Source organism: Vicia villosa, linkage group LG5 (assembly GCF_029867415.1).
Source record: "Vicia villosa cultivar HV-30 ecotype Madison, WI linkage group LG5, Vvil1.0, whole genome shotgun sequence".
Lineage (NCBI taxonomy): Eukaryota > Viridiplantae > Streptophyta > Magnoliopsida > Fabales > Fabaceae > Vicia > Vicia villosa.
The window spans coordinates 66,407,742-66,435,118 of NC_081184.1; the positions used below are offsets into that span (position 1 = coordinate 66,407,742).

At 38.7% G+C, this 27,377-nt stretch overlaps 1 protein-coding gene across 1 annotated transcript; it reads right to left on the reverse strand.

Annotated features, from left to right (window-relative positions):
• Window positions 1-18,909: 18,909 nt before the first annotated feature.
• On the reverse strand, window positions 18,910-21,540 carry LOC131604771 (uncharacterized; the record flags this gene model as incomplete). The annotated part of the gene is made up of 2 exons (XM_058877192.1): window positions 18,910-20,640; window positions 20,779-21,540. Coding segments are annotated over 2 exons (2,493 nt in total), but the record flags the coding sequence as incomplete, so codon positions are not given.
• Window positions 21,541-27,377: the final 5,837 nt, after the last annotated feature.

The window sequence follows — 27,377 nt, forward strand, 5'->3', positions numbered from 1 at the left end:
ATGCAAATGAAAGAAAAAAAACACGGGGAAAATAAGGTTTATAAATAATTGTGCTCGCTTAGGCCCCGCGACCTAATGCCTACGTATCCTTTTCAGGAATCAGAGCGCCGTAGTTCGGCTCCTTAGTTTTTGTTTGTTTTTGTGTTTTTTAGTGGACGGCGTTACATTCGCACTCCGCTGCTCGACCTCTGGAGTCTTAAGCTGGGGATGGAGCGGAAATAACGTGTCCGATTAGGAGAAAGAATGCCCTGAAGGCAAGAGAAAGAATGCCTCGGAGGCAAGAGAGAGAAGAGAGAAGATTGGTTTGTGTCTTTTATGTGTGATTCCATGATGGACGAAAACCCACTACAAGGCATCGCATCACTTCCTCACTTTGATTAGCTCTGAGCCTTTATTAGATATTTTGAAATGTTTTTGGTTGGGTGTCTTTTAAGGGAAATTAATTTGTGACTTGAATCATGCCATAAAAAAGAGTTTTTTTTTGAATATTTAGAGAATGCACATCGAGGCCTACGCCACAATCGTTTCTCTAAATGAAATACAGTTTTTGAATAATTAGAGAATGCACATCGAGGCCTACGCCACAATCGTTTCTCTAAATGAAATACAATTTTTGAATATTTAGAGAATGCACATCGAGGCCTACGCCACAATCGTTTCTCTAAATAACGGTTAAGAAATACACCGAGGCCTACGCCTCAATCATTTCTCTTCCGCTAAGTGGGAAAGAACATACATCGGGGCCTACGCCCCAATCATTTCTTTCACACTAAAAAAAAAAAAAGGCATTAGCATGATTCGCGTCGTCCTTTATTAAATGTTTTAAAGTTGAAAAGGAAAAGGAAAACTAGCCTAAAATGAAAACTAGCATAAGTATGAAGGGAATTTCTACCTAATGTTATCATGGTTTCTACCTAAGGTTAGGATAAAGGAACATGAAAGTAAAGTCACGATTATAAGTCATAAGATTGAGTAAGGATATATTGGCACAAAATTATACACAAGCATGAAGTAGCAAGTCAAAAATATAGTACAAAATGAAATAAAATACTACTATTTTTTATATTGATTTTTATGGGAGAAATTGAATTACAAGTAAAAGACTAAAAGCAAATAGCCTAAAACTAATGTTTTTGTGATTATTTTTATATGTAAAAATGTGTATCAAAGTCTAAAATGATAGTAGAAAAAAATGATTTTATTACTAAAAGAAAATGGAAGAACTCTAAGTGAAAAGCCCTAAAAATATTAATTAAACTACAAAGAGACAGGGGGTGCCGATTGAAAATATGGTGGGTGAACAGCAATAGGGCGCAGGCCCAAGTCTTAGCAGGCCCCAAAGGGCGTTTTTGTTTCAGAGCTTTTGTTGGCCAAAAATGGCGCCATGGGCCTCAGTGGGGAGTGTGTGATAGCAATACGTATACCAGGGCCCAAGATTGTTCAGATTTTTGATCCATTTCACTTTATTCAGACTTGATTATTGAACATGATTGCAGATTAATCCTTAATCGAAATCAAATAATGAAATTAATCTCTAACTAAACTAAATGAATCATACTTTATGAAATTAACAAAATAATACACTAATTATAATAATAATCAAAAGGGGCTAGGGTTGTTACTCTTGTGCCGAATCAACTTCTCTGAGCCTCTCCTCTCTCACACGCGAGTAAACGGCGGCACTTGCTTCTTCTTCTCCGATCAACTTTCGTCCTCCGCCGTCGCGAGCAACCGATGAACCACCTTGCCTCTCGTCTCAATACCTCACTCGCACATCTCCTCTCGCTCGATTCGTCATCTCTTCACTTAGTTCGGCGACTCGTTTCTGCTCAAATTCAAATCCTCTCCGATTCAACTCTCACAAGAATCGCAGCGTACACCTCCCTCAGTTCTCATCCAATGTGATTTCTTGCGTATTTCAATTCTCCTCTTTACGTTCCTGATGATTGGAGCGCGATGTTGTTGTTGCAAGACGTTGAATGCGAGAGATGAAGAGAGCGATGATGCTGAGGATTAGCGGTTATGAGAGTTGCTGAAGATTGAGGAATCGGAATCGGAAGGTGAGTGAATGCTTTCTTTTTTCTGAAAATTTTCTCTCCTTTTTCTGTTATGGTTGTAATGTTCTTGCTGCAATTGTGATGATGATGTTGATTGTTTGTTGTTGAAGATGGAGAAAGAGTGAATTGGAGAAGAATGGTGGAGGAATGAATGGAGAGAGGTTGAAGAACATGAAGAAGGTGGTGGAGAATGAATTATGGTTGAGAATTGAAGATGGAGAGGAAAATGGAGAATTGAAGGGATTGAATGCTGAAGCTGAAGAATTGTGGAGAAGGAATGAGGAAGATGAAGAGAGGAAGATGATGAAATGGTTCTGGAGGCGAATGAAGAGGGTGGAGACTTGATTATATAGAGGTGAATCTCTTCTAATCTTTTCTGTTATGATTCAGTTAGAATTCTGCTAGGATAGGCTAGTAACTATACTAGGTTGTTAGAGGTTGTTAGAAGTTAGTTACAGTTTGGTTAACAATTAGTTATAGAATGTTAGTAGAAGAAAGGAACTGTTAGGAAATCAGTTAAGGTTGAAACTGAGTTTGTTAAATTGGTTATGGCTGTTAGTGAATCAAAATAGAGAAAGAACTAGTTAAATGCTGTTAGTTGATAGGAATTGAACAAACTGTATGATGATGATTGAATATGCTAGGGATTTTGTTTGAAGTGAATTAGTTGATGGTTAAAACATTTAGGAGTTATCTTTGGTTTTCTGTTAAAAGAGTTTAGAAATAGATGGGTTTGAATGGTTCATATTGTTTGCTCATTTGTTTATGATGCAGGTTTGGAATAATGGCCATATGATACAAGTGGATATGGGGTCTCAAAGATGAAGAGGAATTGAAGATTAATATAGTTAGTCACAGCAAGAATCATGGACCACTTAGTTGATCAAGAGTAAAAAGCCAATTGTTCAACACCAACAATTATTTTTTTGTAATTTTCCTTTTGTAATTCTTCTCGTTGTAATGTATGAACATTTGGGATCCTCTTTTCCTTGTAATGGATATTGGAATGGAAGTATGAAGATTAGGAATAAGCTTGCATCTTGGTTTTGATATAAATGTCTCCTCTTTTATATATATATATATATATATATATATATATATATATATATATATATATAAATTTGTGTTGGTAATTTTATAATGGTGATGGCTCAGTAAGGACAATGGAATAAAATTTCTTTACTACCTTGAATTCAATTGATGAAAACTTCAATAAAGCAAACTTCTTCTTTCCCATGAACTTGAAATCCCATCCTTCTTTAACTTTATCTTTTGTTTCCGAACCATGGACATGCCTTAATATGATGTTCGATGGTTCTCATCTTCACTTGAAATTTTAAATAAGATCCTTTCATGAATGAAGCATGATTGATACTTGGATGCACTTGGACATGTAAAATTGATCTTGTTTGACTTGTGAATGAATGAAAGCGCATTGCCAATTGTAACTTGTCCTTTGAATTTAAGATAACCAAAAAGAACACTTGCGTCATAAAAAGCCTTAATTTGATGAAATATGAATAAATGAGCTTTTGATTGAATGAACCCCTGCTTGTATGCCTTTATTGATGACCTAAGATGCAAATGATGGGGTGATAATGCAGATGAAATAGGAAAACATAAGCCAATTAGAAATGGAATTTAGGTGGGCAAATTTTGGGGTGCAACAGCTGCCCCTATTTAATCGTCTTAAACCTGAAAGTGAGATTGGCGCTAGCCTTTCGAACACTTAAGGTAGAAGAAGATTAAATACCAAAAGAACCTGAAAATTTGCCTGATGAAGGATGGGATCCACTGGGGAAGGAGTGGTGCCAACTCCATTGAGGAAGATTGTATCAACTCCGAATTGAACAAATTAACTCTGGGTTAGAAATGAAATGAACATCAACTCTGGGTTAAAAAAGAAAAGTGGGTCAACTCTGGGTTGAGGAATAAAGGGAAGTCACTCGGGGTTGGATAAGAGGTGAACATCAATTCTGGATTGAGAATGGAAAGAGTAATCAGTATTAGTAGTACAAGATATAGGCATCAACTCTGGGTTGAAAAAGAAAGTAAGAACATCAACTCTGGGTTGAGAAAGAAAGATGAACAATTAGAAATAACCGTCAACTCTGGGTTGAGTGGGAAAGGCGAGATCAATTCTGAATTGAATGAAAGATGATTGTCAACTCTGGGTTGAAAAAGTAAAGGATCAACTCTGGGTTGAAAAAGGATAACCGTCAACTCTGGGTTGAGTGGGAAAAGAGAAGTCAATTCTGGATTGAATAAAAGATATCCATCAACTCTGGGTGAGAGGGAAAGACAAGAGATAACCGTCAACTCTGGGTTGAGTGGGAAAGGAAGAAATCAATTCTGGATTGAATAAAGGATAACCGTCAACTCTGGGTTGAGTGGGAAAGGAAGAAATCAATTCTGGATTGAATAAAGGATAACCGTCAACTCTGGATTGAGTGGGGAAAGAAACAATAATAAATATCTGTCAACTCTGGGTGAGAGGGAATAATCATTTCTGAATTGAACAAAGGATAACCGTCAACTCTGGGTTGAGTGGGAAAAGACAAAAGATAAGAAGTATCCGTCAACTCTGGGTGAGAGGGGAAATGACAAGAGATAACCGTCAACTCTGGGTTGAGTGGGAAAGGAAGAAATCAATTCTGGATTGAATAAAGGATAACCGTCAACTCTGGGTTGAGTGGGAAAAGAAACAATAATAAATATCTGTCAACTCTGGGTGAGAGGGAATAATCAACTCTGGGTTGAGCAAGGGTATCAACTCTGGGTTGAAGAAGAAAAGGAAGTCAACTCTGGGTTGAGAAAGAAAGAAGATCAACTCTGGGTTGAGAGAAAGAAAGAAGATCAACTCTGGGTTGAGAGAAAGTAATTCAACTCTGGGTTGAAAGAGGGAAGATAGACAATTAGGAGTAACCGTCAACTCTGGGTTGAGTGGGAAGGAGAAATAAGATCAACTCTGGGTTGAATAAAAGAAAAGATATCCTTCAACTCTGGGTTGAGAAAGGAACAAGAAAAAGATCAACTCTGGGTTGAATAAAAGAAGAGATAACCATCAACTCTGGGTCGAGAGGGAAAAGATAATTAACTCGGAGTTAAAAGATGAATGGAAAGTCAACTCTGGGTTGAACACAAAAGTATCAACTCTGGGTTGAAGAAAGATGAACATGATTGACTTTGGGGGATGACACCACAATGGTAACTCTGAGTGATCCAGTGGAATATCAATTGATTGCTTGTAGGGACCTCATCTGATGAGTAACTTGGCTTATGCTTCACATGCAAATGTTTGATTTATTTGTGTACTTCTGGAGATGCTATGCAATGATTGCTATATGCAGTGTACTGATTGGATGTTCAGGGTTTCTGCTTTGTATGGTGTAGATTAGATGGAGTTCTGAACTCTGCTTGATTCAAGATAGGGTGGATGCCCCAGCTTTGTTGATGATTGGATTATTGAGGGAGATATGCCAATGAGAATGCAATGATATGCATGATGCATGTATGATGATGAATGGAATGATTGCTTCCAGGATATAAGGAGTGGATGGAGAATGCCTTTATGGAAAGGTCATAGCTTGAAGTACAGGACTCCTAAGGGTGAGGTGTTTGGCTTGACTCCTCGACACATATCTGACACTTGCTTGAAGATGAAGAAACGACTTGTTTCTATCTTGCCCCAGCTTGTAAGATCTCTTGAGATAGAAATTTGATATACTTGAATCATGGAGATTTGCAATGGCCTGCCCAAGTGTTGATCATGGAATGAATGCCCCAGATTGAAAGGAACTATTCCACCAAATGGATGCTTCAGATATTTGCTCAGTGGATGACCAAACTTTTCCCTTGTAAGATTACTCGATGGAATTTCAATGTTGAACTTTCCTTGGTATCAAGTACTTATTTTCTGATTAGAGACGATTCTGTTTTGAAAGAGATAATGAGAATGCAATGCACATGTTAATCTCAAAGGAAAAGTTTGATTTGTCACAATGTTGTACTGATACTAACACAAATGACACAGCAACATTAGGAGTCAGTTTGACATGATTTTACAGTTTGTATGCTTTTGGAACGAACCCTGCTTCAATTAGGACTTTTGAGGGTTGTAACATGGTCGGGTTCACGGTTTAAGAAACAAAGGATAAAGGCTCAAGTTCTACTTAACCCACCCCTTCTTCGTGATGTTCTCCAGTCCTATGTTCAGTCAGTTTGACATGAGAGTTCACCTTTCAGGAAGGATTCTGATGGATGAGGATCCTTTATGGCTTTGATGGAAGTGGCAGCCATCCTTTGGCGCTTTCGTTGATGGTCACAACAACTTGTCCCTTGGAGAATTCTTCTTTTGCTTTGTCTTTTGCTTTCCCTAACTTTTGCCTGGACAAAAAGTTTCTTTTGGTTTTGGTTTTCGTTGTCCAGCGGGATATGCCCTAATTTTTGCCTAAGTCATTTGCTTCAAGGCTTTTCTTTCTTTTTGACTTAGCGGGCTATTGTTTCTTTTTTTTATTTTTTATCATGATTCATAACTTTCTTTTCATTTTTTGTCTCGTTCGGGAACAAGTTGTATGACTTTGGTGATTGACTTGACGAAAAGGTTGTGACTGCCTTCTTCTTAGTGAATGGGAGACATCCATTGTGGATTGTGCTCTTCTTTTTTGTTGTGAGATATGATTGATCCTCTGATGGAATACCTGAAAGCTGAGCGCTCGGTCGCACTAACTGAAGACTACCCTGCCCCTGGTTAAGATTGAGGGTTTTATATTTTTTGAAAAGAAACTACTACTCCTTAGGCTCAAAGGGGTTGACGAAGGTTTCACTTCCTTATAACTCCGGTGTTTAGGAATGGAAACAATGCCTGTACATCGTCAGCAGGATCTTGTTCCAAAAGCATACAATTAGTGATTCATGTGTTTTTGATTTTTCATCATTCTCCTTTTTTAGTTGCTTAAGACAAGTGAGTTTAATATCAATGAACATAATGACAAAAATGAAATGATTTGAGAAAAACATGTATATTACATTATTTTTATTTATTCAAACAGAATGAATTTCTTACAATAAATTGTACTTGATAACAACAAAAGTATTACAATTGAAAATGCTTGAGAAATCTAGACAATGGCAAGATTGGCCTTATTATGATGTAAATGAAATGTTCTCTGTCCATCACAAAGTCTTTAGGCTTCAGTGGTGGAATGTGCCATAACAGCTTGATCTTGTTTGTAATTCCCCATGATTCTTTGTTTATTGTCTCTTGTCATGTATCGGTGTCGAGGAATCGTCTTGTCTGATCTGATGGAGAGGAAGAAGGTAAGAGTCTTGGTAACCATGGATGCACATGCATGAATGCAAAAATGTTAATGAAAATGCAAATGTATCATAAATCAGGATCAAGGATCAAGGCCTCTTGGATAACATCTTCTCATGGACAATAAAATATGGTCGAATCCTCCAGATTCAGAGGTTCGACGTTGCTCTCTGGATAAATAGCTTGTGCATAAGTCAAAGATGGTCGAACCCTCCAGATTCAGAGGTTCGACGTTGATTCTGATAGATAACCTTTGCATCAGTCACATAAGGTCAAACCTCCAGATTCAGAGGTTCGACGTTGATTATGATAGATAGTCTGAATGGCTTAGGGTAGGATGGAGGCATGTTTTCCTGCAAAACAAAATTTCCCAACCCCTCTCACAGGTGTGATCTAGTACATGGTAGGTCAAAAAGCCAACAGAGGATTGAAAGTAGGCGTAATCATACGATATTGCCTCTTTCAACCAAGCTCTGTCCGTGGATACATGATCGGATCAATCAGACATACATCTTCTGTCCGTCATGGCCACTCTATTCCTAGTTCCTAAGGTATCACTCATGGCCTGGGTATTGGGCCTTTTACCTCATAGAATCATCCCACCCAACCTGCAAACAGAGAGAAAATATGTGGCCCCCACGGGGACCCATAATATAGTCCAGATGCATGCGGAAAGTAAATATGATATGCAAACAGGAATAAACATGATATACAAACATATATACAAGATGTAAACACATAAACAAATAAATAAACACCCAATAAAAGAAACAAACAAAGGCTAGGATCGACTCGCTAAGAATGGACCAGCACAGGTCTATCAACGTCCCCAGCAGAGTCGCCAGCTGTCGCACGCTCGCGAAATGATGAACAGAGTCGCCACCAATATATTTATCCCAAAGAGGGAAAGGAATATCAGAAAACCTAGAATAAAGAAAGGACGAGGTCTTTCGACCAGAGATAGGGTACGGGAGTCGGTTACGCAAGGGGAAGGTGCTAGCACCCCTCACGCCCATCGTACTCGATGGTATCCACTTATGTTTGTTGCTATCTAAAGGGTGTGTACTATAAATCTAAAGCTTAATTACTAAGGGAATGCATGCAAATGAAAGAAAAGAAACACGGGGAAAATAAGGTTTATAAATAATTGTGCTCGCTTAGGCCCCGCGACCTAATGCCTACGTATCCTTTTCAGGAATCAGAGCGCCGTAGTTCGGCTCCTTAGTTTTTGTTTGTTTTTGTGTTTTTTAGTGGACGGCGTTACATTCGCACTCCGCTGCTCGACCTCTGGAGTCTTAAGCTGGGGATGGAGCGGAAATAACGTGTCCGATTAGGAGAAAGAATGCCCTGAAGGCAAGAGAAAGAATGCCTCGGAGGCAAGAGAGAGAAGAGAGAAGATTGGTTTGTGTCTTTTATGTGTGATTCCATGATGGACGAAAACCCACTACAAGGCATCGCATCACTTCCTCACTTTGATTAGCTCTGAGCCTTTATTAGATATTTTGAAATGTTTTTGGTTGGGTGTCTTTTAAGGGAAATTAATTTGTGACTTGAATCATGCCATAAAAAAGAGTTTTTTTTGAATATTTAGAGAATGCACATCGAGGCCTACGCCACAATCGTTTCTCTAAATGAAATACAGTTTTTGAATAATTAGAGAATGCACATCGAGGCCTACGCCACAATCGTTTCTCTAAATGAAATACAATTTTTGAATATTTAGAGAATGCACATCGAGGCCTACGCCACAATCGTTTCTCTAAATAACGGTTAAGAAATACACCGAGGCCTACGCCTCAATCATTTCTCTTCCGCTAAGTGGGAAAGAACATACATCGGGGCCTACGCCCCAATCATTTCTTTCACACTAAAAAAAAAAAAAAGGCATTAGCATGATTCGCGTCGTCCTTTATTAAATGTTTTAAAGTTGAAAAGGAAAAGGAAAACTAGCCTAAAATGAAAACTAGCATAAGTATGAAGGGAATTTCTACCTAATGTGTAGCGGGGAAAATCTGATATCGAAGCCATGGGATTGACTCGAATCAATATTCCGTTTTGAAATCGCCACCGCGCTTTATTTTTTCAAAGGAAAAGGGAAAAGAACGAAAAACCCAAAGTTTTGTTTTTTAAAACAAGAAAGAGATCTCAGGTACGGGTGTTGATTATATGAGGGGAAGGTTTAAAGCACCCCTCATATCCGTGGTACTCCACGGGAACCTTTTTGAAAATTTGTGTTGTGTGTGTGCTAAATAAACGGTTTGTTTTATTTTTTTAAAATAAGCTCGGCAAAGCGTTAAGCTTTGGGCCTACATACCTCCTCGGTGCAATGGAGAAGTCAGAGCTAATGTAGTTCCGCTTTTGGGAAAAACGTTTTTAAAAACGAATAAACACTTTGTTGTCGTTAGAGAGAAATACTCAGCCATTGATCTTGAGCATGAGAACAAACAAGTTCTTTGCATCGCAAATGAAAGAAGGGCTCCAACTCGGATAAAAATCAACGAGTATGCCACTAGCTCTCTCACGCGGAAAAGATCTCGTTATTATCAATCAATTTCAAAATCGTGGGGTATAACCACTCGTTTCGACAATTAACGGTGTCTAAACTTTTGAAGAAAAGCCACTAGGGGCGAAAGATATTTTTAAGAAAAAGGTTTTGAAAAGATTGCAAACATAAGAATATTTTGGAAAAAGGGAGAAGATTTTGAAAATTTAAGAATGGGAGGAGATGAAGAGGCTAACCTAATGCGTAAAATAAAAGCTAAGGAAAGAAACGGTCTAACCAAATAAGAAGCCAACACTTGACATTAAGAGCCAAAGTAGTTTTCCCATCCTTTGGATTTATCAATACCAACACATTAACACTTGGGGATCCAGATGAACTTATTGTCTTAGCACCATTTTTGCATTAAACACATTAAGATTCTGACGAAAATCGGGCAGAGTAACGGCTGTTTTCGGGTAAAATCCTTATATCAATGCCTTGGAATTAACCATCAAGGGCTTTCAAGGAAATACCTGCACACATAAACATACAACAGAACAATGCCAGACAGACAGAACAATCACAGGATAGCAATAGAATGAGTCCAGAGGTACTAGGTCCATAAGTCCGAATCTCCAAAGCGCTAGGGATAGTAACTGATAGTCCAAAGAGAGCCTTATGTATTTTTTAGATTTTTGTTATTTATTAGTGTTTTAGCAAGAAGAGTAGAGTATGGTCCAAGTGGACAAAAGAAAAATAACGGAAACATAAACATATGTCCAAGTGGACAAAGAGAAAATAGCGGAATTATAAACGTCCAAATGGACAAAGAGAAAATGGCAGAAAGTAAATATGATGAAATGATAAAGTAAAGCGATAAGGCGAGAAATATAAAGAGCGGTAATATAAAGAGCGGTAATATAAAAGGTGCGGAAATTAAAGTTAGTTGTTAAATGTTAAAGATAACCATCTTGAAACTTGTCAAGTATGTTATCAAAGTTAGTAGGAAGATCTATGGTGAGTGAATGATGTACTCGGATTTAAAGTCAATGGGGCTTATCAGAAGCTTGATAAAATCATAGCGACTACACGATAAAAACCTCCACAAGTCTTAAATCAACCGCATACAATTCTCTTCCACGTTTGATCTTTTTATCGAGTCGGGACAAATGTAGGAGAACTCTCCATGTATCAAGATTATTAATCAAAAGAAATAAGAAGGAGAAGAAGAAATGATCTAGCCTTTATCAAGAATCCATAGAATTCTCAAGATATTAAGACTTTCATCGATCAAAAGCAAATATGATGAAAAGATAATAAGGAAAACAAATTGATCTAGTCTTCATCAAGAATCCATAGAATTCTCAAGATATTAAGACTTTCATCGATCAAAAGAAAGATAAGATGAAATTAAGAATGAAAACAAATTGATCTAGTCTTCATCAAGAATCCATAGAATTCTCAAGATGTTAAGACTTTCATCAATCAAAAGAAAGATAAGATGAAATTAAGAATGAAAATAAATTGATCTAGTCTTCATCAAGAATCCATAGAATTCTCAAGATGTTAAGACTTTCATCGATCAAAAGAAAGATAAGATGAAAATAAGAATGAAAACATAAAAGATAATCAACTCACACTATCATTAATATCATTCATCTAATATTATGGATTAGGTCATTTCAAACCTATCAACATCCTAGATCCAATGATATTAATGAAGTGGAGGAAGTAGGAAACCAAAACAAGCATAAAAAAGGCAAAAAACCACATTCTGCCAGCAGGAAATCGATTTCATGCAGAGGGAAATCGATTTCCATAGTGTAGTTTTAAAAAAAAACAAGTCACGCTCAGCAGGAAATCGATTTCAGCCTTAAGGAAATCGATTTCCTCAGTGTAAAAATCAGCAAAAACAGCATTTAGAGGCATAAAACTTGACTTGAACAAATGTACAAACACCTTATGATCAATCATCAATTGGAGCACGAATTTTCCATCAAATCACCATCAAATAGCACCAATATAGCATCAAGGATGCATCACACACAAGCAACAAAGATCTACATCATGATATACAAAAAGGATGAAGAAAATTTACCAAATCTTGAACAAAACTTAGATCTACTTCAAGAATCACCAACACAAATCTTGATCTCTCAACAATTGAAGAAAAAAGAGTGAAATGGATGGTGGCTTAGCTCAAAGTTTGTGAGGTTCAAGGTGTAACTCACAAACTTTATGAAAGAATAAGAGCTTTGGTGAATTTGGTAGGAATGAGGAGAGAAATTGCAAGAGGTTTTTTTGGCTCTCAAAAGCTTCAGAAATGAATTTGCAAGAACTTTTTTGGCTATAGCAAGAGTAGTGGTAGTTTGGTCTTTTTGCATTTGGTAATTAGCTTGTGTTTAATTGGTGATTAAAGTGGCAATTAAATGGTAAAAAGTGGTAAAATGGGGTTTAAGTGGGTTTAATGAAGAGAATTATTTTGATGAGGTGGAAAATTGGTGAAATGACAAAGATGGTCAAAGAAAATAGTTGTCAAAATCAAATCAAGCTTCCCTCTCTATTTTTTTTGAATTTCGCCTGAAGGAAATCGATTTCCCCAGGAGTGAAATCGATTTCACTCTGTTCCAGAAGAGAATTTGGCGCAAAATACACTAGGGAAATCGATTTACCCAGGAGGGAAATCGATTTCATGCTGTCCAGAATGTGATTTTGTTGAAGATTGCTGCAGGGAAATCGATTTACCCAGTAGGGAAATCGATTTCATCAGTCAAAAATGTGAAAAAATGCCTTGCTTAATGCATGTCTTGGCTTGGTACCTACAAAACAAAAGCCTACAAAGAAACAAAGCAATATTTTTGGTATTTGGGTTAGTATAATATGCATAAAAGATAAACAATCATTGGTGCTTGATGGTCCCTCTCATTGATGAGGTGAGTGCAACACCATAAACAAACTTCCAAGTGAAGCTCTTGATTAGTGATTGGGATATGAATGATATAGGATCTTAGGGTCAAAAATTGGGGTATGACAGATGCCCCTATTTAAGTTTCTTCGATCTGGAAATACGATGATTGGAAATCTTCGTTTTGACAAAAATCGAAGAGACTTAAATATATAAGACACAATTTTTGATCCTAAGATGCAATGCAATGTTAATGAATGCATGCGATGATAATAAAGCATGACAAGATTGGGGAGTAACAAGTGATCCACTGGGGAAAACAAATGTCTTGCTATAACTCCGCTGGGGAAACAAATGTCTTGCAAGTAGAGACTCCACTGGGGAAAGCAGGACTTTGTTGGAGAGACAGAACTTTGGTGGGAAAAGAAACTTCTCTGGAAAAACACTTCGCGTCAGAGAGATTACAGTATCCTCTTTCACTGGGGATGAGAAAAGGGGATCATCCTCTTTCACTGGGGATGAGGAAGTATGCATCCTGAATTAGAACGCCAATCTTCCGTTAACAGAAATCACACCATCGTACCACTGATGATTGAAGAGATGTTCCGCCGTACCACTGACGATAACACATACCAATGTTCCACTGAAGGCATGAAGAAGAAATATACCACCGTACCACTGATGATATGAAGAGAGATATACCACCGTACCACTGATGATATGAAGAGAGATATACCACCGTACCACTGATGATATGAAGAGATATATACCACCGTACCACTGATGATATGAAGAGATATATACCACCGTACCACTGATGATATGAAGAGAGATGTACCACCGTACCACTGATGATATGAAGAGAAATATACCACCGTACCACTGACGATGAAGATAACAAAATACACCAACGTTCCACTGAAGGTGAACTAAATACACCGACGTACCACTGACGATGAAGATAACAAAATACACCAACGTTCCACTGAAGGTGAACTACCAACGTCCCACTGGAGGTAGAAAGAGATGTATCGCCGTACCACTAACGATAGCACATACCCACGTTCCACTGAAGGTATTGAAGAGAAATACATCGACGTACCACTGACGATGAAAGATAACAAAATACACCAACGTTCCACTGAAGGTGAACTAAATACATCGACGTACCACTGACGATGAAGATAACAAAATACACCAACGTTCCACTGAAGGTGAACTACCAACGTCCCACTGGAGGTAGAAAGAGATGTATCGCCGTACCACTAACGATAACACATACCCACGTTCCACTGAAGGTATTGAAGAGAAATACATCGACGTACCACTGACGATGAAGATAACAAAATACACCAACGTTCCACTGAAGGTGAACTACCAACGTCCCACTGGAGGTAGAGAGAGATGGTGTACGAAAATGACATAATCAAGCATGTCCCAGGCTGAACACCAAAGCAGAAACTGCTAGCAATCTTTCGATGGCTTCAGAATATATGCTACCCAACACTAGGGAACATTGAAGCTGAGAGAACACCGTAGTTGAGTTCTAAACCAAACTCGAACCAGGCCGAAGGTATATTGAGTGTAATACGTTCTTCTGCATATGAATACATCAACATATCCATTCCTTGTAATGCACTCATGAATCAAAGTAAAAATTCTTTTATAATTTTCAAAAGGATTTTGTTGAAATCAATTATCTCTTTGTTTCAAAAATTATTATCAACAATAAATGACATTTTGAGAGATATGAAAGAAATAAGATTGCCAATAAAAGATAAAGGCTCAAACTTTTTTTAATGGAATGGTAGTCTGCAAAAGGCAAGACCCCATGGATTATTACAAAGTTTGGAAAGTGGTAATTTTGTGGAAAAGGTACATTGAAATGTAATGACCCCATCCTCTCTCTCAACTGGGAATTCCTGAGCAAAGGCTTCCGTTGAGAAGTGTCGAACTTCTTCATGATAAACAGATGACTGCTGATGATCAAGTCTTGTCTGATGTAGTTACTTGCCATGAATCCCTAACTTTTGCCTGGACCGCCCTTTCGGGTTTTCAGTCCACCGGGTATTTTATTCTGTTTATGTCTCTAATTTTTGCCTGGATCGCCCTTTCGGGTTTTCAATCCACCGAGACGCTCTTTTTTGCCTAAGCCGCCCTTTCGGGTTTTCAACTTAGCGAGCTGTTCTTTTATTATCTAGGCGAAGTATTTCTTGACTACATCAGCATTCACGGGACGTGGGAGCTCTTCTCCATCCATAGTTGCAAGAATTAATGCACCGCCAGAGAAGGCTTTCTTAACAACATATGGTCCTTCAAAATTAGGAGTCCACTTGCCCCTTGAATCGGAGGTAAAAGACAAGATCCTTTTGAGCACGAGGTCGCCTTCTCTGAATACACGAGGTCGAACCTTCTTATCAAATGCTTTCTTCATTCTTTTCTGGTATAACTGACCATGGCATAAAGCCGTCATTCTCTTTTCTTCTATCAAATTCAATTGATCAAACCTGCTCTGACACCATTCAGCCTCAGACAACTTGGTTTCCATTAAAATTCTCAATGATGGAATCTCAACCTCAATAGGGAGCACTGCTTCCATGCCATAAACCAAAGAAAAGGGAGTTGCCCCTGTTGAAGTACGAACAGATGTACGGTACCCATGCAAAGCAAATGGGAGCATCTCGTGCCAGTCCTTGTATGTAACAACCATCTTTTGCACTATTTTCTTAATGTTCTTATTTGCTGCTTCAACAGCTCCATTCATCTTCGGCCTATAAGGCGAAGAGTTGTGATGTTCAATCTTGAAGCTTTCACACAATTCTCTCATCATGCTATTGTTCAGATTCGAGCCATTGTCAGTGATGATCTTGCTCGGTACACCATATCTACAAATGATGTTGTTCTTGATAAATCTGACCACAACTTGCTTTGTTACATTAGCATATGAAGCAGCTTCTACCCACTTGGTGAAGTAATCGATTGCTACCAGGATGAATCGATGTCCATTCGAAGCCTTGGGTTCAATCATGCCAATCATATCAATACCCCACATAGAGAAAGGCCATGGAGAGGAAATAACATTGAGAAGTGTCGGAGGCACATGAATCTTGTCAGCATACACTTGACATTTGTGACACTTCTTTACAAACTTGTAGCAATCAGATTCCATTGTCAACCAATAGTAACCTGCTCTAAGCATCTTTTTAGCCATCGAATGTCCATTGGCATGGGTACCAAAAGAACCTTCATGAATTTCATGCATCAACATGTCTGCTTCGTGTCTATCCACGCATCTGAGCAAAACCATGTCATAATTCCTTTTGTACAAAACATCAGCATTGATGAAGAAACTGCCAGCCAATCTCCTCAAAGTTTTCTTATCTTTATTTGATGCCCCAAGTGGGTACTCTTGAGTCTGGAGGAAGTGCTTAATATCGAAATACCAAGGCTTTTCATCTGTTGCTTCCTCAACTGCAAATACATGAGCAGGTCTATCAAGACGCCTGATTGTAATTTGAGGTTCCTCATTATGGAAATTCACTTTGTACATGGAAGACAATGTGGCTAATGCATCAGCCATCTGATTCTCATCTCGAGGGATGTGGTGGAATTCAACTTTGTTGAAGAATGTCAATAACCTTCTGGCGTAATCTTTGTAAGGAATTAAACCAGGATGACGAGTTTCCCATTCTCCTTTAATCTGATTAATCACAAGCGCAGAATCTCCATAAACATCAAGAATCTTAATTCTCAGATTAATGGCCTCTTCAAGTCCCATGATGCAAGCTTCATACTCAGCAATATTATTTGTACAGTCAAAACATATCCTTGCAGTGAAAGGAACATGTGATCCATGTGGAGTGATGATAATGGCGCCAATTCCATGGCCATGAATATTAGAAGCTCCATCAAAAATCAAACCCCATTTGGATTCAGGATCTGGCCCTTCTTCTCGCAATGGTTCATCCCAATCTTGAGATCTCAAATACATTATATCTTCATCTGGGAAGTCCATCTTGATAGACTGATGATCATCAATTGGTTGGTGAGCGAGGTACTCTGCCAACACACTTCCTTTCACAGCTTTCTGAGCTCGATATTCAATATCATATTCTGATAACAACATTTGCCAGCGAGCAATCCTTCCAGTTAATGCAGGTTTCTCAAATACATACTTAATTGGATCCATTTTGGAGATCAATAAGGTGGTGTGGTTCAACATATACTGTCTCAGTCGGCGAGCAGCCCACACCAAAGCACAGCAAGTTTTCTCAAGCAGCGAGTATCTTGTTTCGCACTCGGTAAACTTTTTGCTAAGGTAGTATATTGCATACTCCTTTCGACCAGACTCGTCATGCTGACCCAACACACATCCCATTGAGTTTTCAAGCACTGTGAGGTACATAATCAGAGGTCTTCCCTCAACTGGAGGGAGCAAAATGGGAGGTTCAAGCAGATATTCTTTGATGTTGTCAAAAGCTTTCTGACAATCTTCATTCCACACACATCCCTGATTTTTCTTTAACAGCTTGAATATTGGCTCACAGGTAGCAGTCATATTGGAAATGAACCTGGAGATATAATTCAGACGTCCGAGGAAACCTCTCACTTGTTTTTCAGTCTTTGGTGCTGGCATTTCCTGAATTGCTTTGACTTTATCAGGATCTACTTCAATTCCTCTCTGACTGACAACAAAACCCAATAACTTTCCAGAACGGACACCAAAAGTGCATTTGTTTGGGTTCAAGCGGAGACGATACTTTCTCAAACGCTGAAACAACTTTAAAAGATCCTCCATGTGCCCCTCTTCTGATTGGGACTTGGCAATCATATCATCCACATAAACCTCAATTTCTTTGTGCATCATATCATGGAAAAGAGTAGTCATGGCCCTCTGATATGTCGCACCAGCATTCTTCAACCCAAAAGGCATCACTTTGTAACAGAATGTCCCCCAGGGTGTGATAAAGGTTGTCTTTTCCATGTCTTCAGGTGCCATCTTAATCTGGTTATATCCTGAAAAACCATCCATAAAGGAGAAAACTTCAAACTTTGCAGTGCTATCTACCAACATATCAATGTGAGGTAGAGGAAAATCATCTTTCGGACTGGCTTTGTTCAAATCTCTGTAATCTACACACATGCGAAATTTTCCGTCTTTCTTCGGAACAGGCACAATATTGGCAATCCATTGAGGATATACAGAAGTGACAAGGAAACCTGCATCTATCTGTTTCAAGACCTCTTTTTTAATCTTTTCTGCCATATCAGGATGACTCCTTCTTAACTTTTGCTTGACAGGAGGACATTCTGGTTTCAACGGCAAACGATGCTCCACAATATCGGTGTCCAACCCAGGCATATCTTGGTAGGACCACGCAAAAATGTCAACATACTCTTTAAGAAGCTCTACCATCCTCTTTTTAACATCTTGACCAAGCAGTGCCCCAATCTTGACTTCCTTTTTATCCTTTTCAGAACCCAAGTTGATGACTTCCAATGGCTCTTTATATGGCTGAATAGTGTCTTCCTCGTGCTCAAGCAGTCGGGAAATCTCATCAGGAATACATTCATCACTCTCTTCTTCCGCCTCATACACAGGACACTCGAAGTTAGGAGAGGGCGCAGGGTCATTACTTTCAACGGTTTTATTGATTAATCTGCACAAATGATTATTATTTCAGGAAAAGGAAAGATATATGCAAACATGTAATCGTGCAGATTATGGAAAATGAAAACATTTTTTAAGGTTTTTTGTGTTACCACTTTCCAGAAAAAAGCAAAAAGATAAAAAGCATTTATATGCAGAAACAAAATGACTTTTATTGATGATTTTAATGTTTAAAACAAACAGAAAACAGCCCCAACAACTTCACTTTCATCTTGGGCAGAATGAAAGGATTTTGAAAAACATAAAAGCAAATTACTTTGAGACATGAGTACACTCAGGAATGTCAATGGTGATCCAGTTCTTAATCATCTTTCCATGGGTCACAAAGCTTGGCACTTCTGGCTCTGGTTCATCTTCAACAATAGCGTTCACCTCTGGAAGAGTCGGATGTAGAAACCCAGCACTATGAAACATCTCTTGATAAGGACGAAAAGCAGATTCAGACTTCATTACAGACTTGTCTGAGGCAGAAAATCCCAGACCAGCTCTATTCCTGTTCTCTTGAAGACTCACCACTTGTCCCCAGACTCCTGAATGTCCATTCTGAACCACCAGTTGAGCATCTTTGAAGGAGGCAATGGAAGCTTCATCTTTTTTGATTTCATCATTAACAGACAGGGCTTGGAATGCAGTTCCAATGACCACTTCATCAGCTTCTATGGTACGGAATGAAGAGAGATGACTAATTAGCAAAGCTTGTTCTCCATTCACAACAACCATCTTTCCATCTTTCACAAATTTCAACTTTTGGTGAAGAGTTGAAGTAACTGCCCCAGCCTCATGGATCCACGGGCGTCCTAATAAGCAACTGTACGCAGGGAAAATATCCATCACTTGAAAAGTAATCTTGAAGACAAATGGTCCAATACCAATAGGCAAATCAACCTCTCCAACCACTGATTTCTTCGATCCATCAAAAGCCTTGACAATCAGGTTGCTAAATCTCATTGGTGTGCCACCATAAGACAGCTTAGCAAGAGTGGATTTTGGCATGACATTCAGAGATGATCCAGTATCAATCAACACATTAGACATTGAGTCCTCTTTGCAACTGACAGAGATATGCAAAGCCAAATTATGATTTCTTCCTTCCTCAGGCAAATCTTCATCACTGAAGCTCAAATTATTACATGCGGTGATATTACTCACAACCCCATTAAACTGATCCAGCGTCACATTATGATCCACAAAGGCTTGATCAAGTATTTTCATCAGAGAATCCCTATGAGCAGGAGAATTCGCCAGCAGCTCCATTATAGAAATCTTGTACGGAGTGCGATGCAGCTGATCCACGATCTTATAATCACTCATCTTGATAAGCTTTAAAATCTCATCCATCTCCTTTTCTGAAGATGACCCAGCATTCACTTTTGTCACATCATTATTGTTCACAGGCACTTGAGTAGGATTCCTCTGGACATCCACAACTGTTTGGGGCTGAGTAAAAACTCGTCCACTTCTAGTCACTCTACTGACATCTGCTATATTCTCAACAGAAGACAGAGGCTTAATCTCAACTTCTTTTCCAGCTTCCAACATGGTGGCATTATATCTGTAAGGTACAGCTTTATCAGAACTATAAGGTACAGATCCAGGCAAACATATCACAAGAGGTTCCACAGCAGCTTTGCCATAATAACCAATCTCTACACATTCCGGGATTTCAAAGCATGGTTCAATCACATTGACATCATCTTCATCTCTATCCCTCAGAATCTCAATGAGCCTTTGATCTATCATCTCTTGCAAGTCTCTTCTTACAATGTAACACCCTCGAGGATTGACTGAACAAATCCTACAAGCAGCATGATTATGTTCATAATGACTGTATTCACACAGAGTGGCATGCATCTCTACCAATGATCCTCTGATGTGTTCTACACGATAAATCTTATACTTCCCAGGGCATCCATACACCATATTCACAGCAGACGCTTCATGAGTTGGCAACGGATTGTTCTTCACATTTGGGCCAATATCACGGAAAGAGAGCATTCCAGAACGGACCAATCTCTGAACTTCATTCTTCAGGGGCCAACAATTTTCCAGATCATGCCCAGGAGCATTCTGATGAAAAGCACAAGTGGCATCAGCCTTGTACCACCAAGGGAGTTTCTCTGGAACAGGAGGTGGTGACCTTGGTTGAACCAGCTTCTTATGAATTAGAGCAGGATACAGTTCAGTGTACGTCATAGGGATAGGATCAACATTAACTCGAGGATACGGATTCCGCCTTGCTGGTTGTTGATTAACAGGAGCTACAGGCACTGAATTCACAACAGGAGTTACTGATGCCACTTGTTGAGATTGATTCCTGACTCGACTATTCCTCCCATGAGAAACAGCATTGGCATCTGACTCTTTCTTCTTCTGGAATGAAGAACCGTACTTCTTCGCACCACCAGATGAATTGTCATTTCGAACCAAACGACCTTCTCGCACAGCTTCTTCTAATCTGACACCCATACCCACCATTTCGGTGAAGTCTACAGGAGCACTAGCAATCATCCTCTCATAATAAAACGGACCAAGAGTCTTCAGAAAAATCTTAGTCATCTCTTTTTCTTCCATCGGAGGAATCACTTGGGCGGCAACCTCACGCCATCTCTGAGCATATTCCTTGAAGGATTCCTTCTCTTTCTGCATCATAGCTCGCAATTGATCCCTATCAGGAGCCATGTCCACATTATACTTGTATTGCTTCACAAACGCTTCAGCTAAGTCATTGAAAGTGCGGATATGGGTGCTATCAAGGCCCATATACCACTTAGAAGCAGCTCCAGTCAGACTGTCTTGGAAATAGTGAATCAACAGACGTTGATCATCAGTGTGAGTGGACATCTTCCTTATATACATCACCAGGTGTGCCTGAGGACAGGAATTTCCTTTGTACTTCTCAAATTCAGGCAGCTTGAACTTAGCAGGTACTTTCACATTGGGAACAAGGCAAAGATCATGCACATTCTTTCCAAACAGTTCTTTCCCACGGAGAGCTTTCATCTCTTTCTGCAATTCTTCAAACTGATCTTGGAAACCATCCATTCTGTCATGAATTTCACTTGGAGCAGCATCATAAATGGGCTCTGGGACAAAAGGACCGGTATGAACAATAGGAGAGGTGTTGACCATAACAGGAGTCAACGGGCGAGTCATCTCAGGAACAGACAAATAACCTTCAGGCATGCCCCAGGGGTATCCATTAGGCATACGTTGCTGAGTAGCACCAACAGGAATAGCAGGAATGGTTGCAGCAGCAATTTCAGAAATCACAGTGGTCTGACCCTGAGCTTGGGCATTGGGGGGGGGGGGGGGAACTTGATTCTGATTCTGATTCTGAGCAGCCATCAATGTCTCAACCAGAGCAGTGAGACGATCCACACCAGATCTCAAAGTAACAACCTCTTCACGTAGCTCGCGATTCTCTTGTTCAAGACCTTCCATCTTCTTCTTGCAGTTAGCTCGAGTATTATACCGGTGAGACAGCTTGATTCTGTATGAAGAACACTGAATAAGACCTCGGGAATACTCTTGGAAGCAGGACCAAAATGCAGAATGATGCATGAAATGCAATGCAAATGATTTTTATTTTTGGTTTTCAAGGAACTTTTAAGACATTAATTGTAAACATTAGCAAAAAACATCATAAAACATAACAATATTCTTTCATTAATCATGGAAAAGCATACAAAAGGATTCAAAGATCCAAAATTACAAAACAAAGGAAAAAGCTAAAAACTAGAAGGGAACACTTCTGATGAAGATCCAACTCCTCTCTGCAGCTTCCTACGGAGCTTCTCCAATTCATCTTCATAAAAGGCCTTCAAATGAGCATTCTCGACCATCAGCTTATCAGCAACTTCTTTCCATGCGACTGAATCTTCTTGTGGTCTCTTTCGCTTTTCACCATGTTGTTGAAGCAACTCTTCTTGATGACGAATCTGATCTTCCTTTTCCATCAACCAACCATCTTGGATATCAAGCATTTCATCTTTTTCTTTCAAGTGTATCTTCAACTCTTTGTTCTCAAACTCCAAAGCATCTCTTTCCGCTCTCAACTTAGCCACGAGCTCTAGATGTTCTTCACTACTTTCAACAGGAGTAGTGGAAGACAATGGCGGAGTAACGAGTAGAGAAGGCTCCTCGAGTAAATAAGGCATCTGAAAAGTATGAGCTCTAGATCGAACCCAATCAGTATAGTCTTTGAGAGCAACACATTGTTTTGTTCCCAAATGTCTCTTCCTATCAACATGGTGCCAAGCACGCACAAACCGATTTCTCATATCCAAATTTCCATCTTAATTAAGATAGAAGATTCCTGACACAAGAATACTAGCGGGTCGCTCCTTCATGGGGTAGCAAAATTGACGCCTTGCAAGAATGGGGTTGTAGGTAATCCCTCCTTGTATACCAAGAAGAGGTACATTAGGGAATTCTCCACAACTATCAATAATCTCACCAATGTCATAAGCAGGATTGTACCAATGGATATTCCCATTAGTAAGAGGCATGATTTTCTGAGACCATGAGAGACCATCAGGATTGTTCAGGAAACTCTTAGCTTGAGGTAAGTGCGAAATAAACCACTTATAGAGCAAAGGAGTGCAACAGTTGATAAGTCCACCTTTCTTATCATTCCTATGGTGAATGGAATGATAAGTATCCCCAAGCAAAGTAGGCACAGGATTCCCAATCATGAAAATCCGAATAGCATTAACATCGACAAAGTGGTCAATGTTGGGAAAGAGTATCAAACCATAGATGAGCAAGGCCAAAAATGTCTCAAAAGCAATCATACTTCCTTTACTAGCCAACATAGAAGCCTTTCCAATCAAGAACTTAGAAGTCAACCCCCAAATTCCTCCTTTTTTGGTCATGTTTGCTTTTACATCTGATATTTTTAAATGAAGGAGTTCTGCTATCTCATCAACCTGAGGCTCTTTCTCCAAACCACTAAACGGTATGTCATCCGTAACGGGCAAACCAATCCAATAAGAATACTCCTCCAAAGTAGGCATAAGCTGATAATCAGGAAAGGTGAAACAATGATAAACCGGGTCATAAAACTGCACAAGAGTCTCAAGAATCCCTTTTTCCACTTTAGTCTTCAAGATAGAGATCAATTTCCCATAACGGCTTTTGAAGTTGTCAAGATTAGGAACCAAAGTTGCTAGCTCTTTCAATTCCTTTGCACTTGAATTTCTGAAAGTGTACTTCTTGATGCTTCTCTTTTGATCCATGGTACCTGTTATGTTTACAAAAAATGTCTCTAAGTTCCTTGAAAACCATTTGTGAATGTCATTTTTATGAATGCATGAATGCATGGTTTATGCATCAATCACAATCAAGAGCACACAAGATCACATCAAATCACACAAATATCAAACAGTCCAGGTTCAAAGGTTCGACGTCACGAGCATGGAGCCATGGGTCTACCCATCCCACAAGGTGTGTTCTAAGGAATTTTGTACCTGCCAGTCGGGTTCTACAAAGGTTCCCAGAGTTTTCAATCTTCTATCGGATATTACCGGCACGCACAATTGCTCATGGGCGCCAATAATATGCCTAAAAAGACCTCGTCTGAGCGTAGTATCGCATGACAACAAGCTCAAATTGGTACTTGATCTTGTTTCTGCACTACATCCTAAAAAGGCTTAGATTGGTTAAAAGGGTTCTAGGTCATTCAGCTTCTACGGACACTCACTATTGAAAGTAATAGCGTTATTACGATGGTTCGTAACAACCTCTACTACCTTCCATGAGGCCTCCACTGATTGGGGTTCCACCATATGACGCTCATGGTAAGGATTGCTCCTGACATGCGACTATTGGTCTTACCACCTCCTATCTCAAGTTACTCACCAAAGTTCGGGTTAGAACTTTATCTCATCACAGAGGAACCATCGAGCACCAAAAAGAAAAAAAAAAGAAGATAAACAAACAAAGCACACAACAATATATACAGATAAAAACACACAGATAAACAAAAATAGGCTTAACACACTTAAAAAAATGGATCCCCAGTGAAGTCGCCATTTTTCTGTAGCGGGGAAAATCTGATATCGAAGCCATGGGATTGACTCGAATCAATATTCCGTTTTGAAATCGCCACCGCGCTTTATTTTTTCAAAGGAAAAGGGAAAAGAACGAAAAACCCAAAGTTTTGTTTTTTAAAACAAGAAAGAGATCTCAGGTACGGGTGTTGATTATATGAGGGGAAGGTTTAAAGCACCCCTCATATCCGTGGTACTCCACGGGAACCTTTTTGAAAATCTGTGTTGTGTGTGTGCTAAAAAAACGGTTTGTTTTATTTTTTTAAAATAAGCTCGGCAAAGCGTTAAGCTTTGGGCCTACATACCTCCTCGGTGCAATGGAGAAGTCAGAGCTAATGTAGTTCCGCTTTTGGGAAAAACATTTTTAAAAACGAATAAACACTTTGTTGTCGTTAGAGAGAAATACTCAGCCATTGATCTTGAGCATGAGAACAAACAAGTTCTTTGCATCGCAAATGAAAGAAGGGCTCCAACTCGGATAAAAATCAACGAGTATGCCACTAGCTCTCTCACGCGGAAAAGATCTCGTTATTATCAATCAATTTCAAAATCGTGGGGTATAACCACTCGTTTCGACAATTAACGGTGTCTAAACTTTTGAAGAAAAGCCACTAGGGGCGAAAGATATTTTTAAGAAAAAGGTTTTGAAAAGATTGCAAACATAAGAATATTTTGGAAAAAGGGAGAAGATTTTGAAAATTTAAGAATGGGAGGAGATGAAGAGGCTAACCTAATGCGTAAAATAAAAGCTAAGGAAAGAAACGGTCTAACCAAATAAGAAGCCAACACTTGACATTAAGAGCCAAAGTAGTTTTCCCATCCTTTGGATTTATCAATACCAACACATTAACACTTGGGGATCCAGATGAACTTATTGTCTTAGCACCACTTTTGCATTAAACACATTAAGATTCTGACGAAAATCGGGCAGAGTAACGGCTGTTTTTGGGTAAAATCCTTATATCAATGCCTTGGAATTAACCATCAAGGGCTTTCAAGGAAATACCTGCACACATAAACATACAACAGAACAATGCCAGACAGACAGAACAATCACAGGATAGCAATAGAATGAGTCCAGAGGTACTAGGTCCATAAGTCCGAATCTCCAAAGCGCTAGGGATAGTAACTGATAGTCCAAAGAGAGCCTTATGTATTTTTTAGATTTTTGTTATTTATTAGTGTTTTAGCAAGAAGAGTAGAGTATGGTCCAAGTGGACAAAAGAAAAATAACGGAAACATAAACATATGTCCAAGTGGACAAAGAGAAAATAGCGGAATTATAAACGTCGAAATGGACAAAGAGAAAATGGCAGAAAGTAAATATGATGAAATGATAAAGTAAAGCGATAAGGCGAGAAATATAAAGAGCGGTAATATAAAGAGCGGTAATATAAAAGGTGCGGAAATTAAAGTTAGTTGTTAAATGTTAAAGATAACCATCTTGAAACTTGTCAAGTATGTTATCAAAGTTAGTAGGAAGATCTATGGTGAGTGAATGATGTACTCGGATTTAAAGTCAATGGGGCTTATCAGAAGCTTGATAAAATCATAGCGACTACACGATAAAAACCTCCACAAGTCTTAAATCAACCGCATACAATTCTCTTCCACGTTTGATCTTTTTATCGAGTCGGGACAAATGTAGGAGAACTCTCCATGTATCAAGATTATTAATCAAAAGAAATAAGAAGGAGAAGAAGAAATGATCTAGCCTTTATCAAGAATCCATAGAATTCTCAAGATATTAAGACTTTCATCGATCAAAAGCAAATATGATGAAAAGATAATAAGGAAAACAAATTGATCTAGTCTTCATCAAGAATCCATAGAATTCTCAAGATATTAAGACTTTCATCGATCAAAAGAAAGATAAGATGAAATTAAGAATGAAAACAAATTGATCTAGTCTTCATCAAGAATCCATAGAATTCTCAAGATGTTAAGACTTTCATCGATCAAAAGAAAGATAAGATGAAATTAAGAATGAAAACAAATTGATCTAGTCTTCATCAAGAATCCATAGAATTCTCAAGATGTTAAGACTTTCATCGATCAAAAGAAAGATAAGATGAAAATAAGAATGAAAACATAAAAGATAATCAACTCACACTATCATTAATATCATTCATCTAATATTATGGATTAGGTCATTTCAAACCTATCAACATCCTAGATCCAATGATATTAATGAAGTGGAGGAAGTAGGAAACCAAAACAAGCATAAAAAAGGCAAAAAAACCACATTCTGCCAGCAGGAAATCGATTTCATGCAGAGGGAAATCGATTTCCATAGTGCAGTTTTAAAAAAAAACAAGTCACGCTCAGCAGGAAATCAATTTCAGCCTTAAGGAAATCGATTTCCTCAGTGTAAAAATCAGCAAAAACAGCATTTAGAGGCATAAAACTTGACTTGAACAAATGTACAAACACCTTATGATCAATCATCAATTGGAGCACGAATTTTCCATCAAATCACCATCAAATAGCACCAATATAGCATCAAGGATGCATCACACACAAGCAACAAAGATCTACATCATGATATACAAAAAGGATGAAGAAAATTTACCAAATCTTGAACAAAACTTAGATCTACTTCAAGAATCACCAACACAAATCTTGATCTCTCAACAATTGAAGAAAAAAAAGTGAAATGGATGGTGGCTTAGCTCAAAGTTTGTGAGGTTCAAGGTGTAACTCACAAACTTTATGAAAGAATAAGAGCTTTGGTGAATTTGGTAGGAATGAGGAGAGAAATTGCAAGAGGTTTTTTTGGCTCTCAAAAGCTTCAGAAATGAATTTGCAAGAACTTTTTTGGCTATCAAAAGCTTGAGAAATGAGAGAGTAGTGGGCTCTATTTATAGGATGAGAGCAAGAGTAGTGGTAGTTTGG